This window comes from Pleurodeles waltl, chromosome 7, assembly GCF_031143425.1.
Source record: "Pleurodeles waltl isolate 20211129_DDA chromosome 7, aPleWal1.hap1.20221129, whole genome shotgun sequence".
NCBI classification, from domain to species: Eukaryota; Metazoa; Chordata; class Amphibia; order Caudata; family Salamandridae; genus Pleurodeles; species Pleurodeles waltl.
The window spans coordinates 275978897-275994148 of record NC_090446.1 but is presented as its reverse complement, the minus strand read 5'-3'; the positions used below and the strand labels follow the sequence as shown (position 1 = coordinate 275994148).

General features: G+C 40.5%; 1 protein-coding gene across 4 annotated transcripts in view; it reads right to left on the bottom strand.

Annotated features, from left to right (window-relative positions):
* The window catches only part of RIPOR3 (RIPOR family member 3), a 451742-nt gene that overhangs the window by 38457 nt on the left and 398033 nt on the right, over positions 1 to 15252 (bottom strand). For 3 of the 4 annotated variants that reach the window (XM_069243646.1, XM_069243644.1, XM_069243647.1), the window contains 3 exons: positions 5852 to 5987; positions 3500 to 3661; positions 658 to 816 (listed from right to left, as the gene is read on the bottom strand). In XM_069243646.1, coding sequence (XP_069099747.1) covers positions 658 to 816; positions 3500 to 3661; positions 5852 to 5987 — 457 coding nt within the window. The remainder of the gene's footprint in view (positions 1 to 657; positions 817 to 3499; positions 3662 to 5851; positions 5988 to 15252) is intronic. The other variant, XM_069243645.1, reaches the window with a different exon arrangement.

The window sequence follows — 15252 nt, the reverse complement described above, 5'->3', positions numbered from 1 at the left end:
GTTCTTCTGTCTAGCGTATGTTTCTCCTCGACGCAAGTGGATTTGTCCAGCTTGTCAGAAATTGGGTTTTAGACAATTTGCTATTGCCCTCAGGATTTTAAAGAGTGATACTCCTGCTACTCTGATCCATGCAGTTAGCAAGTTCCTTGTGGCTGCATGGTATATACGAATTCGTTTTTTTAAAACATTGTAATTTATGAAGATTGTATTGTTTTTTATTGTTAGCTATGAATGTTTTTTTTTATTGTTCCATTATTTGTTTTTCTTTTTAAGTTTCACTTGTAACTTGTAATTATATGGAGTATTGTTTTCTGCCTTGATGGTTTTATGACTGATATATCAATTCTAAACAACTAATAAACCATTAAAAAAAAACTTACCTTAACATTCGTTGTTCAGGCAATTGTTATTCAGGCAAAATCGTTGTTTAGACAGTAATTGTTCATTACTTCGTTGTAGAGACTTTTTAGTTGTTTAGCAGTAGTGGTATAGGCAAGTGGTTGTTTAGGACCTAGTTGTTCCATCACATATTCTGGTCTGGGAGCATGTGCTATTTCACAGGTGCCTACCCCACAAAAAGGTTTGACAGCTGCTTCAAATAAGTACATTGTGTGAGCAAGGCTATACATGTAATTGGATATCCATTTCTTCCCCTACCTTCTTTAGTTAGTGCTGCAAGATGCTTCTCAAGGTCGACCACGTTGTGTTTCTTCAAGTAGTCATGGAGCAAGAAGAAGGTAACTAGGTCCTCAGGGAGAGCAGTGCAGGAAACCAATCCAGAGCAGCTAACTATCTGCTCTAGCATCCTATGACACACTAAAGAGAAGATCACAAGAAATCAACAGATAAAAAGCTTTCTCTCTTCAAAGGACAACATGCTGTACATTTTGTGATATAGGTGTACTCTTATCACACTCTCAGAAGGCAATTATTGTGAAACCTAACCAGGATCTGTTAGAACTCCTCTATCAATAATCTGTTAACAAATGTCAATATTGTGGTGAAAGAAAATAGCTAACTTGTAGGTAGCAGTACCAAATAGATTAGGAATTGAAAGAATTTAATACTACAGAATCCTGCAGATGTACACAAAACAATTGCGAAGGCCTTGTATGGGAAAATCAATAGAAACAAGCAGGAATCACAGAGATTTTGGAGATGTCGCCTTAGCCAGAACGTTTTGTGGCATGCTTCATCACAGGCGATTACTCTGCACATAGGTAGGTAAATACCCGCTTGGCAGACTCGACCAGTATTGGGAGTTCCTATATAATTCAAAACTTGATTGTAGCAGCAATCAGGATAAGTAGTAAAAAATATCTTTACGTATACCCAGACATAATGTCCTTCATTTATCAGGTACCTCAGAAATTATCAAAAGGTCAAAGTATAGCAGATGTATTATGAGGTTTAATTACTCATCTGTTAGACATTATGGGGGTCATTCTGACCCTGGCGGTTTTCGACCGCCAGGGTCGACGACCACGGAAGCACCGCCAACAGGCTGGCGGTGCTTCCTTATGTATTCCGACCGCGGCTGTGAAGCTGCGGTCGCCCAGCCGGGTCCGGCGGTTTCCCGCCGGATTACCCCCGGCTGGGAGAATCCTCCATGGCGGCGCTGCTTGCAGCGCCACCATGGGGATTCCGACCCCCTTACCGCCAGCCTGTTTCTGGCGGTTTTCACCGCCAGAACCAGGATGGCGGGAACGGGTGTCGTGGGGCCCCTGGGGGCCCCAGCACTGCCCATGCCACTGGCATGGGCAGTGCAGGGGCCCCCTAACAGGGCCCCAGAAAGATTTTCACTGTCTGCATTGCAGACAGTGAAAAGCGCGATGGGTGCAACTGCACCCGTCGCACCCCTGCAACTCCGCCAGCTCCATTCGGAGCCGGCTTCATTGTTGCAGGGCCTTTCCCGCTGGGCCGGCGGGCGCTCCTTTGGCGGGCGCCCGCCGGCCCAGCGGGAAAGCCAGAATGGCCTCTGCGGTCTTTTGACCGCGGAGCGGCCAAGTGGCGGTTCCCATTTGGCTGGCGGCTACCGCCGCCAGCCAAACTCGGAATGAGGACCTATATGCCAACATGTCATTACCTAAATATTGACTCCCAAAATATCATAAGGTAACATACTTATAGGTAAGTATAAGTTTACTATACTAAACTCTATAAATATATAACTATGGATGTGGAGTTGAGAATATTAAATCTAAACAGAGCACTGTACAGGCCATCACAAACCTTCAACTACCACTTGATGCACTTACGATCCTCTTAGGTAACCCGGGGGCAGAGAGCACTTTCCCAAGATGACCCCTCAGGGCCACTTATTCTCTCACCTGTTCTTAGTGGCATGGCTGTGCGTAGCTCAAATGTGGAAACAGCCACTGCTTCCTTCTTTAAATATGTGGTGGGGAAAGGTTTGGTTTTTCTATGCCATGGAAACATTGCCATCATCCGCAACAGAGTGGCTAAATTTGACATTACATGGCGCCCCTCCACTAACCACATTGTGTTTCCACTGGTAGGAGGGAGCCATATGACAATTTCAAAAGACTATACTCCTCTGATCCAGAGGATAGTTCGGCATAAACACAACTTCTGCATCAATAAACAGCTTGATAGATGTTGCTTCGCTTTCTCCTCTTTTCCTATTCCTTCACCTCCTCCTCCCCTCATTTCCTCCTTGTGAGATTGTTTGGGGTGGCATTGATAGTACTTTTGACAGTGCCCCACTAGGGCGAGTTGTGCTTCAAATTGACTTTCTCATTATAACTAGATGTTTGTGGGCGACATTTCCTGTTGTACTTGAATAAAGTTTATTGCTTCTAAGTGGAACTGTACTGTGTGTCATGTTCACTTGTTTTCACTTCAAAATGCAAAAATAAAAATGTTAAAAGAAAAATCTAAACTTGTGTGAGTATACTTACCTCCATGTTATTTTGGTTGCCGATATTTTGGTAACAATGTTTTTGTAGCACTATGTTTCTGTCCTCAATATTCTGACATACACCCTAGCACTTTCACATGCTACTATGTTAGATCTAAAACTGTTGATAATGTTCTCAAAAAGAATGACACTTCCTTTCCTCCTTAGGCTTCATTTTTGTAACACTTTTGCTTCATCACTTCAGAAACATCTAAGGATCTCAGTAAACAGACAATGACATTTGAAGTGCTAAACGGCAGAACGTTTGTATTATAAAAACACAGTGTGGACCACCCTAAATTTGTTTCACTAAGACTAGAATTATACTTTGTAGATACACAAGGACAGGATACATGCCAGAGTTTTTGACTAGCACTATGAGATATATTTAAATACAACAAATTCAAATTGATCAATGATAATCCTAACAATTGAGCATAGATCAGACTCTCCAGAACCAGTGATGAACACTGTTGACCTAGACCAAAACAGAAGTAAATGTGGCCCAACATTTTACCCACATGCACTCACAGTATCCATAGTCTACGTGATCCCTCGAGCAGACCAATGACGACGTACCTGTCTCTAGTTGTCCGGGATATTTTCCCTTTATTCTGGAGAAGAACATTTTTTTGAGTTGGTTCAAAAACCTTTCAGTTGGACAGATGACGGGGCTTCCAGTTTCAGTACACTGGTTCCACACTCTTAGTAAATGTTTGATTTTTTTCACTCTTGGAAAAGCTGCATAAAAAAATAAAAACATTGTCATTTTTTGAGATTCTGTTTTGTAGAAGAATAGATTTGGATTGATGAAACACTTACACACAGAATTCATTGTTGTCAGGGTTGTTCGTACGCCGGGTTCAATGGATAAAAAAATTAATAGAATATCCAGATTGTGGTATCTTGCCTTCTGACTTCAAAACCATGAGATGTGAATTTAAGATTTCAGTGTAAGGTGTAATGTAATGTAATCTCCCTCATTCCGTATGATTCCCCTGCAGATTTTTTTTACAATATTTTCATCTGCTTTTTTAAGGGTTATTCCACATTTATAAATATTTTCACCTCATAAAAGTGGTAGACGTATACTTGAATAAAAATATATTTTAAAAAACTATAGCGACCTAATACACTTTAAAAAAAACAATACATGTGAATCCTAGAAGGCAGGAATACTTGCAGCAGGTATAGAACCCTTTGTAATGTTAATGCTCATCCCATGAAAATATCTATCATATTGGGGACACGCAAAAGGTACTATTGCCATTGATTTGCTGCAACCTGAAGACATAGTTTAAACACATGAGGATGAGTTAAAAAAAGGTAAAGAATGGACAGAAAAGCACACAGGCAAATTATCGGCTTGGTAGTTCTGGCACTGAAGTACATTCTTTTTAGGTGGATGTGCACGTGATCAGGTAAAATGCTGTCACTCCTAGTGTGCAAGAGCCAGTTGCTGAAGGAGGCTGACATACTGCATCATGTTTTATATTGTGGTAGGAAGAGACAAAATATAAATAGCAGTTGATGAGACCAACTGAGGAAGAGGGTTGACCCAAAGTCTCTCCACCATCTATGTATAAACAGGCTGGTGGGAAAACTAAAGCTGTTGTTAGGCCTGACCTAGAGAAAGAAAAATGAGATCTCAATGAGTTATATTCTCTTTTACTCATGCCTAGGGCAGTGCCCTTTATGAATGATGATAGGAGGTCTGTGGCTGCACTTAATTCCAAGGGAAGAACTTCTAACTCCCTTGCAACAAAGTTATGTTGGGCTGATTCTTGAAGTTCCCATTGGACTTTGCTCCTGTGTTGCTTGTCATAGGCAAGGGACAAAAGAGACTAGATGTACTAACTCCAAAAGGGTAATATGTTTCCAAATAATATTTAAAACAAAATATTTGTCAGTCAATGTTCTGACAACCATATTTTGGTACCACATATGCCCCTAGTGCTGTCAAAGTGCTGTTTTTATTGGAAGCATTATTTGGTTTACTATCCTTTCTGATTGGTGTTGTGCACTTCCTTTCACTCTTACATCCTTGGTTATAGTGCTAATCATGCCTTCATCCAACTACGGTTGACACCCTGAACACCACTACTCAAGAGCATTAGTCTATGTTAAAATGTTTTTAAACAATTTCAAGAGGGCCTCCCATACTATCTTGGTGATATTGTGCAAGTGAACATTTTATAAACAATGGGCATATTTACGAGAGGGTTGCGCCATGCCTGCACCATGCAATGTGGTACATGCATGGTGCAAACCTCTAAGAGATATTTTTTTGAGCAACATGAAGCCATTTTGCATGGCTCTGAATGGCTCCAAAATATGGAGTAATGCAAGGCAGCATAAATCGCTGTGTTGCATTACTCTATGCAAAGGGAGGCGTTCCATGGCTGTTGAATGGGTGTTTCCACACAACTCCTATGGCTTTTAATGCATTCCCAGAGTTCCAAGACCTTGTAAACCTGGGAATACGTCAAAACGATATGCCTCCCCGGTGGAGGCGTAACACAGAGAAATATCTTTATTTCTCCTAATTTTTACCTTTTCAATGTGTTCTGCATTCTACACCACATATAGAAAGCGAAAAATGCCTTTCATGATCGTTTTAGTGTAGGAAGTTGCCCCAGTCCTGCACAAAAACAATCCTGCCTACTAGACAGGCACCCTTGTATCATGGTGCACGGGTGCCTACATTGGTGCTAGGCTGCCAAAATGGCGGCAGCACAAGAGGAAAGTATAGGAATGTGTCGTATTGGATTAAAACAGTGCCTCCCTGTCCTTTCCCTGTGATGCAAGGCAGCACAGTATGGTGACATCCTGCACTGCCCTGCTCCACAAAGCTTGTATATGTGCCCTGATATTGTTGCAGGTCGCCATTTAAACCTCAACATCAGACAAGGAGTAGACATGAATAGTTACCAGTTTCTACTGCGACGGGCTCCCCATCCTTCTCCAGGTATAAGAAAGCCAGGTTTTCCAGAACTTGTTTCTGCCCCAACAGCTCTTCCAGGAGGACCCTCTGGGCTATTCTTGCCACATCCTCGGACACAAGCTTCTGAAATGGAAACAGAGTCCACAGTCCTGAAAGCTGGGTTTGTAATGTGCGCAGACACAATAGGATAAAAAAAATTGCACATAATTTATCTAGCCTTTTTGAATTAGACAATAGCATACTCTATTTTATTGGACAATTAGTGGTAATTAACAGTCATAGCAGGCGTTTTGTGGTATGCTGTTCTCTCTCACTATAGAGTTACATTATTCTGTTAAAAAAAATTACCTCGGAATGCAAATGTTCAGGAATACATGAAAAAATATGGAAAACGTTTAGAATTTAGCATCTTAAGCATCTGATTAGCCCTTCGTGTAAAAATAATCTTGATTTCATTAAATGTAATAGGTGAAAAAAGTATTGAAAAACGCACATTACATATATTTTGTTGACTTAACCGCAACACTTTGACCCGAATATGGGTTGGAGCATTTTATCCGAAGGGATGACATTCCGCTCCACTATGCAAAGGGCCTGCAGACTCCTCACCTGATAATTTCAAGCCATGTTTGTTTTACTGCTGTAGGGGCAGGGGCTGTTGACAGCATGTGCCAGGGCATATTTGTGAATGTTTTGGTCACTATTGCGCCACACAAGGTAATGCAAGGCGAATGCAAAACCTAGGTAGGAATTACCAAACCACACAAGGTCACCTTGTACAGCTGTGCGTCGCTTGGTAAGTCTGGAGTAACACAAGGCAGCTCAAGTCACTGCCTTGCATTGCTCTGCCGTAGGAAGGTGTTCCAGGGTTGAAGCGTGGTTGTTCCCGCACATGGAATTTGGCGTATTCCTAAATTTACTATGAATAGTAAACCTGGTTATAGATTAAAATGCACCACCATCTTAACAGAGGCATACATTTATTTCCCCTTATTATTTCCTGCAGCACACATACAAGGAGGAAAAGGCTCTGACTGTTGTCTTGTGCAGGAAGGTGCCCCTTCCTACACAAAAACAATCCTGCCTGTAACACAGGCATCCTTGCACCATAGCACAACAGTACCTGTGTTGGCTCTAGGCAGCACTCAATGCACCAGTGCAGATAGAGAGCGAGCAAGAATGCTTCCTATCATAGTAAAAATGGTACATTCCTGCTTTCTCCTTTTGATGCAGTGCAGCAAGTAGTCTTGCTATGTTGTGTTAGGATAAATGTTAGTAAATCTGTGCCCTGTTTTTTGATGCACTTATACTGGCTGGAATTGGGGATTCAAGCCCTCCGGTATTGTCCTTTTACCAAAAACTGGCACACTTGTGATCAGGCCCTTTGCAGTGTGCAAAACATTGTTCCCTTCAAATTCTTTTACTGTTTTGCCTTTTTTTAAAACAGGTTCGCACTATTTAATGAGCACTGTGTCTTAATGTGTATCCAGTTCTTGTAAAAACATATCAAATGTTCCGTCTACGGCCTCTTTTTAACTGCCTATGGCATTAACATGCACTGAATGGGCAATGGTATGCAGTATACCTTAGGTAGGCCATCCTCCTTTAGGCTTAAACCTATAACAACTGGTGAAATCCCATTGAAATGGAACAACCTTCATTAGTGTAACCATATAGACACTGATGAACACCTGCACAACAGCAACCTAAAATGGCACTCAGAAAAAGGAAAGTGAGAGGGAATAAATATTGATTTCTTTTTGAAGTTGTCAACACAAGATGACTTTGTGATACAAGGTAGCTGCAAGAAAGACTGATCGAAGATTATTCTGCATGAGTTTTGTTGTTTAGAGATGCCACTAAAATATTATTTTTTCTTCCTTTTGTTTCTTCCAGTTTTGTGTGCTTGGATTAAAGGTGAAGACTTTAGAAGCATGTTTTAGGTCTGATCTAACAATTTTATATGCTGTAAAGAATATGGGAATATTAAAATAATATTTTAGCTTGTGGAAGTGTTTACTTCTTACAGTGATTGGTGAAATGTCTGGCTCTTAAGAATCGTGGCCAATATGTACTATCAGATTTACTCCCAGGCATGGAATGGGTTTATCCATTTAATATATCAGCACCCTTTTCTATCGAGACAATGTTAATATCAGGTCAATCGCTAAACACCCCAGGCTTTAAACATGCAATGCAAGGTGTGGTGACAGGTAACGGTGAAAACATTGCTGTCACCACACACATGGGATAGTGGTGAAAGTATGACACCACTTTCCACGTTCCAAAACAAATTCATAGCTGCAAAGTGTCCCATTATTATGTGTGATACCTTGAGCTAATTATGTCTTTTTATCCAACTGCACTTTAATTCTGGGGGTTTAGAGCCCATGATTAGAATGTTAAGAGCAATAATTCAAGTCTCAGAACACTATGTGTTGCCTGTTAAGAGGTCCAGACTGACATTAAGTTTGACATTTGCCATGGGGAACATATGGCAACTATGAATGTTCACAGCTTCACAACCTTAATTTATACAGGCAAAAAGTGAAGAAATGCAGTGTGGGTGAATAGTCTCTAGTTGTGTCCAACAATTTGTTTAATAAAACATCTGAATATAACACTCTTATTTTTTAATCCATTAATAGTCCTATAAACAAGACAGATTGAGTGTGAGTTAATTAAACATAGGAGAGGATAATGAGATGTGAGTGTAAGTGATAGAGCAGGACACAGACTTACTTTCTATGCTTAAAACAGTCTAACATAAATCCATTTGAAACACTGCTAATGGAAAGACACTACTTACTCTGAATTACTACTCATTTAATTTAATACGTGCTTTATAACAATCTCTTTAAAAAACTATTTTGTAAACATTGGAAGAACACAGAGTTGACTGTTTGGGTTTTAGGCTGCTGAATACACACAGATAAGCACTGATTTCAAACGTTTTGGGAAATAATGAAACAACATCAATGAAATCCACAAAGAAAAACTGAAAATAGGCAGCCTAACTTTAAGACATCCAGATATCTTCTGTAATACCAGCCTGCATACAAGGATACTTTTCTGATTTTGTGCTTATCCCAGAATACTTACTGACCACCATACACTCTGGAGTTCAGATCAACTGCATTAACATAATGTTTTATGCCAATGACAACTGATTTGTTTCCGAACCACTAGGCATATTTAAAATGAACTAATATTTTTCTTCTATCAGTACAATGAGTTCTGTGAAAAATGTATTTCTTCTTGTGTCGGTGTTAAACATTTTTCATATTCTTAATGCAGTATAGTAGGTTTGGATGCCTGTGGGTTAGACCTACCTTTCAGAATAATTGCCAATCATAAATAAGCCTGTTGCAAAAATGTGTTTGTTGGCAGAAACCTGCCTGCAGTAGTAAAATACAACCACAAAACATCTCACAAAGGAAAAACTTCATATAAGAGCTAGTTTTATGACACCTCTTATACTAGTTTTGTTTTTCTAGGAGACAACTTCAAATTTAGCATAGTTTAATGCAATTGCAAACGTGTACTATTTTAATATATATATATATATATATATATATATATATATATATATATATATATATATATATATACACACATATATATGTAAAAGTGTGTAGCTTTGCCAAAGCAAACAAACACAAATCCAAAAGGCACAGAACGCTGTTGTCATTTTGGGAAGGCTGGAATGCTGTCAGCATGTCTTTTGAGGTCTGGCAGACAGCACAACAGCCACCCGACCTTATGGTGGCAACAGAAAAAGAGCTAGACGAAGCATTACAGGAAGAGGGGCTATGACTCCTACCACATATTGATTCCTTTGAGTACAGAATCTGATTGGGCAGAGGCTGTGTGATTAAGCTGAAAAACAATGTTGGAATTACATTTTTGTCTAGTGAAAAAACGATGCTCAATACAGCACAACTGCGATGATTATAGTGAGAAGCAATTGATCAAGTTTACCTAGGGTTATATACAAGGTTACAATAAAGGCAGTCAGCCTGACACATTTATTGTTGAAAACGATATGTGTGAGCCTTTGGACATTTATGGGTGGATTTACAGTGGAAAGCGTGTACATATGTATGGCACTATATGGATTCTCTTAGATTACTTTAGTAGGTAAGGAATTTGATGTTGCAACTCTCTGTAACAAACCCTGGGTATAGACGATTTATAATGTGATAATCTTTGTTAGACTCTCTTGTGGAGGGGTGTGTTGTATATTGTTTTTCAACTGTAATTTTTTACATATTTGTAATATTATGACTGTATGCCTAATGTATCACATATGGGAAAGCTTACGCTCAATACAGCGGACTCAGCTGCTTTTGTTGATAAGTCAATGCTAAAATATAGTCATGATTGAGTCATTGAAAAAAACTATATTCAATGCCATAGATGTGATCTCATCAATTTATTATGAAAAGTTAGAACAAACACAGAACTCTTGACATTTATTATGAAAAGCATATTTTAAAGCCAACATGCCTTTAAGGGTGAATTAGTATTACAATATGGTAAAGCCTAAAAAAATGCATTTTGTTATTGGAAATTTACAGATTATCTGAGAAGACAATGCTTTTGGTGGTTACCCCTGCTGAAAAAGCCTGACAGTAGGAGATTGATTAATAGATGTTATTAATATATGAGTAGGAAGCTACTGTGGTCTCTAAGGCAAGCAAAGAGACGGGCCCTCTTTACTTTGATTTAATAGTAAAAAGCAGCCAGAGTTTGAGTATAGTGGGTCCACCAGAACCCTTCGCTCAGTACCACTACACCCACTGCACTCTTGGTAAACATGCCCATGCATGTTTACCTCTTTTTTCTGAGGACTTGTATATTGTTTTTCTACCAGTTATTTTCTACATTTTTGCAATTTTATGATTGTATGCCTAATGGCTGCCTTATGTGAAAGCTTACACTCAATACAGTATCCAGAATTAGTTATGATGGTAAGCTAAAGGTAAAGGCATTATGGCAGACTGGTACATTGAGAAAAGTTATGTCAGTTGACACAGGGTGGACCTGTTTTTTACAAAAAGGTACAACGAAGGCGGTACACCTGATTTATTTACTTCCTGCAAAATGCATACGATAAACCCAATTAGCTTTCAGGTTGGATTGATATTACTGTGTAATAAATTCTGTAATCAAGTATTTTGTTATATGGAATCTCTCAGATTACTGTGGTAGGCAAGGGGTTTGGTGTTGATTACTTGCTCTGATAAACCCTGGCAGTAAAAGACTGGCACTTTGATGATCCTTGTTAATCTGTTGAGGGGGGGGAGGGTGTTGCATATTATTTTGCCAACTGTTATTTTGTTAATATTTGGAATTTTATGAAGATATACTAATAGAGCCTTGTGAGAATGTTTATGTTCAATATAGTAGGGCTATGGATAGTTGTGGTTATAATCCAATGATAAAGGCTTTGAGCTTGGTCAGTTCATTTGGAAAAATGATATTTGATGCCTTGGGTCTGATCGCTTTAATATGAAAAGTTATGGCAAAGGAGGTAGGCCTAACTTATTTATTATGAAAACGTATGTTAAAGCCAGTAAGGTTGGAACTTGGACTTTTATTACAGCGTTCTAATCCTTGTAGACAGGTAATTTGTTGCATGGAATGTCAGAGATTACTTTAGTATGAAGGAGTTTTGGGGTTAATTACCCCCTCTGTGGGTAGAATATTTTCACTATAATAATCCCAACCTGACCCTTTTTTGGAGCTATGAAGGGGGGTGGTGCCTGAGCTCCAGGAGGGCCCCCCTCAGCACAGCCAGCACTGTGCACGGGTGGTGGGCACCTGGTCTGAGAGTTCCTGACTGGGTCGGGGCCCCTCCATGTACTTCACAAGTTTTGTTTACGCCACTGATAATAATCGAGCAAATAATGCATGAATATGCATAAATACCCATGCATATAGAGGCTTTGGCTCTCTTTTCTGCCATTGGTCTGTTTGAGTAGCATTCACCTTCTGCTTGTGCTGTGGCAGCATACAGCATGGTGCAATAGGTCAGTCCATGTTAGCCAATAGATACATTGGCCTGTGACTGACAGCATTTTGCCAGATCACAAGTGCGCAAGTGCCTACAAATCAGATCGCTTCAGTGCCAGAGCTGGTGGGCTAGTCTTCCGGTTTTTAATTTCTTTCTCCTATAAGTCCCCATTTGTTTCTTTCTTTCTCCTTTTTTCTTGCAACATCGCAGACAGTGCTAGCAGGCAGCTGCTTATCCTTAATTTCAACTGCAGAGCGATGTGTCCCACATGTCCATGGGTTTTAAACCAGTAAATCATCTTGGAATTGTATTGTCTGTAGTTTATTATTGTTTTATCATTCCAAGATGCTGACACATTTAAAAGCATTATGTCAGCAATCTGGGATCGGTACAACAGTGATACACTAAGCACAACACCACTGTAAGCATATATATCTATATATATGTATGTGATATTTGTATTGAACAAACTTACCCAAAATGAAGCATAGCACTTTACAGCGAGAAAAGCAAAGACACACTAAACATGGAATTAGAGGCTAGCTGGCTTATAAGAGTTGGCCTCTCTGTGCGATGTTTGTTGAGCAATCATCTTGAATTGGTATTTGCGGTGTATCATGGTTTTACTGCTCCAAGGTGGCAAACATGTTGCTTCTAAACCTTTTGGCTAATTTGCACCTTTAAAAATATGATACACTATGTTGCAAAAATATTGCAAGACGGCTGCTCGTTCCCATGTCGAATTTCATTTTTATTGCAAGGCTGTGGCATATTTCTTTTTTTCTGCTTTTTCTAAGCATGCTGAGTTTGTGTGCTTCGTTTACATGGTTAAGTGGATGAATGCAAGAATTAGCTAGTGAGTGGATAAATAGATGCATGAGACAAAGGGACTGTACGATGACCTATTGCGTGCCTGAACTCACCAGTGACTGAGAAGGCGCTTTCATTTATAAACCAAGTACAAGGGAAACTGGCCATGCTTCTTTAATTTTACCTGAATTTAGAAATACCTTGCATCCAAGGCAAAGTTAAGCAATGTTTTTTGGCAGCTAACCAAGTAGAACCAACCTTTGTTCTAGAAAAGAAAAGAGGACGTGTTTCTGGAGTGAAAAATTAGCCTGGCATTGTTTGCCAGGAAGATCCGCTCTGACGTGCGCACTTCAGAAACAGGTACAAAGGCACTTCACTGTAATGTAAACAGACAAAGCAGCATAATGGCATCAGCATCCAGTTACAACTGTTAATAATAGAGTATGTTTTCCATTTACCAATAAGAGCTATTTATACCTTGTAAAACAAGTTTTCGTTGATAAACCTGTTAAAAAACTGAATTATTTTAATATCACATTTCTAGAATTCTGCCTCAATTAGTTATGTCTTAATGACACAAAATGAAAACGCTCTCTTTTTTCAGGTCGAAGCCTTCTAGACAGCACAAGCGCTGTTGGTTGCAAGGCCTAATGTGGCTTATCAAGAACATACCTGGGCATCGAGCCCGCCCATTGCCTACCATTGCTTGTCTTTCCTTGCAACTGTCATTTTATTGCTTTTTATTTGTGTTCCAGCTTGTCAATCTTGTGCTTGTCCCTGCCATGGAGCATAGCCTCATTGCTTTCTCGTTTGCTTGGTTGCCTTCATGGCTTTTACTGTGTGCTTTTCAAGACCTTTGTTTTCCTTTTATGTTAAGAACTCCATAAGAGTGTGTGTGTTTTAGCGTTGTTTCCATTGTGTACTTCTCCCCCACTGCACGATGTATTGCTCTATCGCACATATGATTCTCCCCCCTCCGTGCTCTGTTCATGTGCTTGTCCCTATTGCTTCTCACGTCCCATGTTGCATTCCAACACCCTTCTTCTCTCTCACCTATAGCTGCTTCTCCCCACCTGCGCTCTCTGAGTTGCTCCCTTCAAACCTTGTGCTGCTTCTGCCTCCCTCCTTCTGTCCCTGTGTCACTTCCTTGCCCCCTTTCCCTGTATTGTTTCAACAAGCCCACTTGCCCCCTCTAATGTTGCTTCCATGGCTCAAGATACTTTCCTTCCCCTCTCCCACTTTTAAAAACAAATGCTTTTGTGAGTTATATATTCAATTACCGATCCAACTCGGATCAGTAACTAAAAAGAAAAAGAAAAGCACCTGCATGATTTAAAAAAAAATATTTAGCCATGCTGCATATGCAATTGGCAAATCCAAATGGTCTCAAAGTGGGACATATTGACTTTGCCAATTGTTACTCTTCTTTGATTGTTGCTTGATTATGCCACCTATTTTGGACTAGTTTCTTTTTTCTATTTTGGAATTGCCAGTTTACAGAGGGTTTAAGCAGAGCTTAATTTGCACCCTTCATAGGCTAACATTGGGGCTGCCCTCATACATTATTGAAGTGGTAGCTGCTAATCTGAAAGGAGCAGGAAGGTCATATTTAGTATTGCCAGAATGGTAATACAAAATCCTGCTGACTGGTGAAGATGGATTTAATATTACTATTCTAGAAATGCCACTTTTAGAAAGTGAGCATTTCTTTGCACTCAAATATTTCTCTGCCTTACAATCCACGTCTGGCTGGGTTTAGTTGACAGCTCCTTGTGCATTCACTCAGACACACCCCAAACACAGGGTACTCCGCCTCACTTGCATACATCTGCATTTTGAATGGGTCTTCCTGGGCTGGGAGGGTGGAGGGCCTGCTCTGACACAAAGGACTGCCACACCCCCTACTGGGACCCTGGCAGACAGGATTGAACTGAAAGGGGACCTGGTGCACTTCTAAGCCACTCTTTGAAGTATCCCCCACTTCAAAGGCACATATGGGTGTAAAACAGGGCCTCTGCCCTATCACATCAGACAGTTGCTGGAGAAGAAACTTGAACCAGAACCTGCATCCTGCCAAGAAGAACTGCCTGGCTGTTCAAAGGACTCACCTGACTGCTTTCTACAAAGGACTGCTGCCTTGCTGTTGGCCTGCTGCCTTGCTGAACTCTTGCCTTGCTGCAAAAGTGCTCTCCAAGGGCTTGGATAGAGCTTGCCTCCTGTTCCCTGAAGTCTCAGGACCAAAAAGACTTCTTTCTTTCTTTCTTTCAACTGGACTCCTTGTGTGCCGAAAAATTCGACGCACAGCTTGCTCCGTGGTGAAAAATTCACCGCACGCCGATCCGGATAGATGCCGCTCGATGCGACGCCTGCGGTGCGACCGGAACTTCGACGCACGGCCCGCTTGGACAACGCCGCTCGACTTCCAGAAAGGAAATCGTTGTGATGCCTGCCGTGAGGAAGAAAATTCCACGCACAGCCCACCGGAACGACGTGCAGCCGGATAACAAGCCTAGGGTTCCAAGCACAGACCCCGGGACATCTGGTAATCCCGTGACCCAC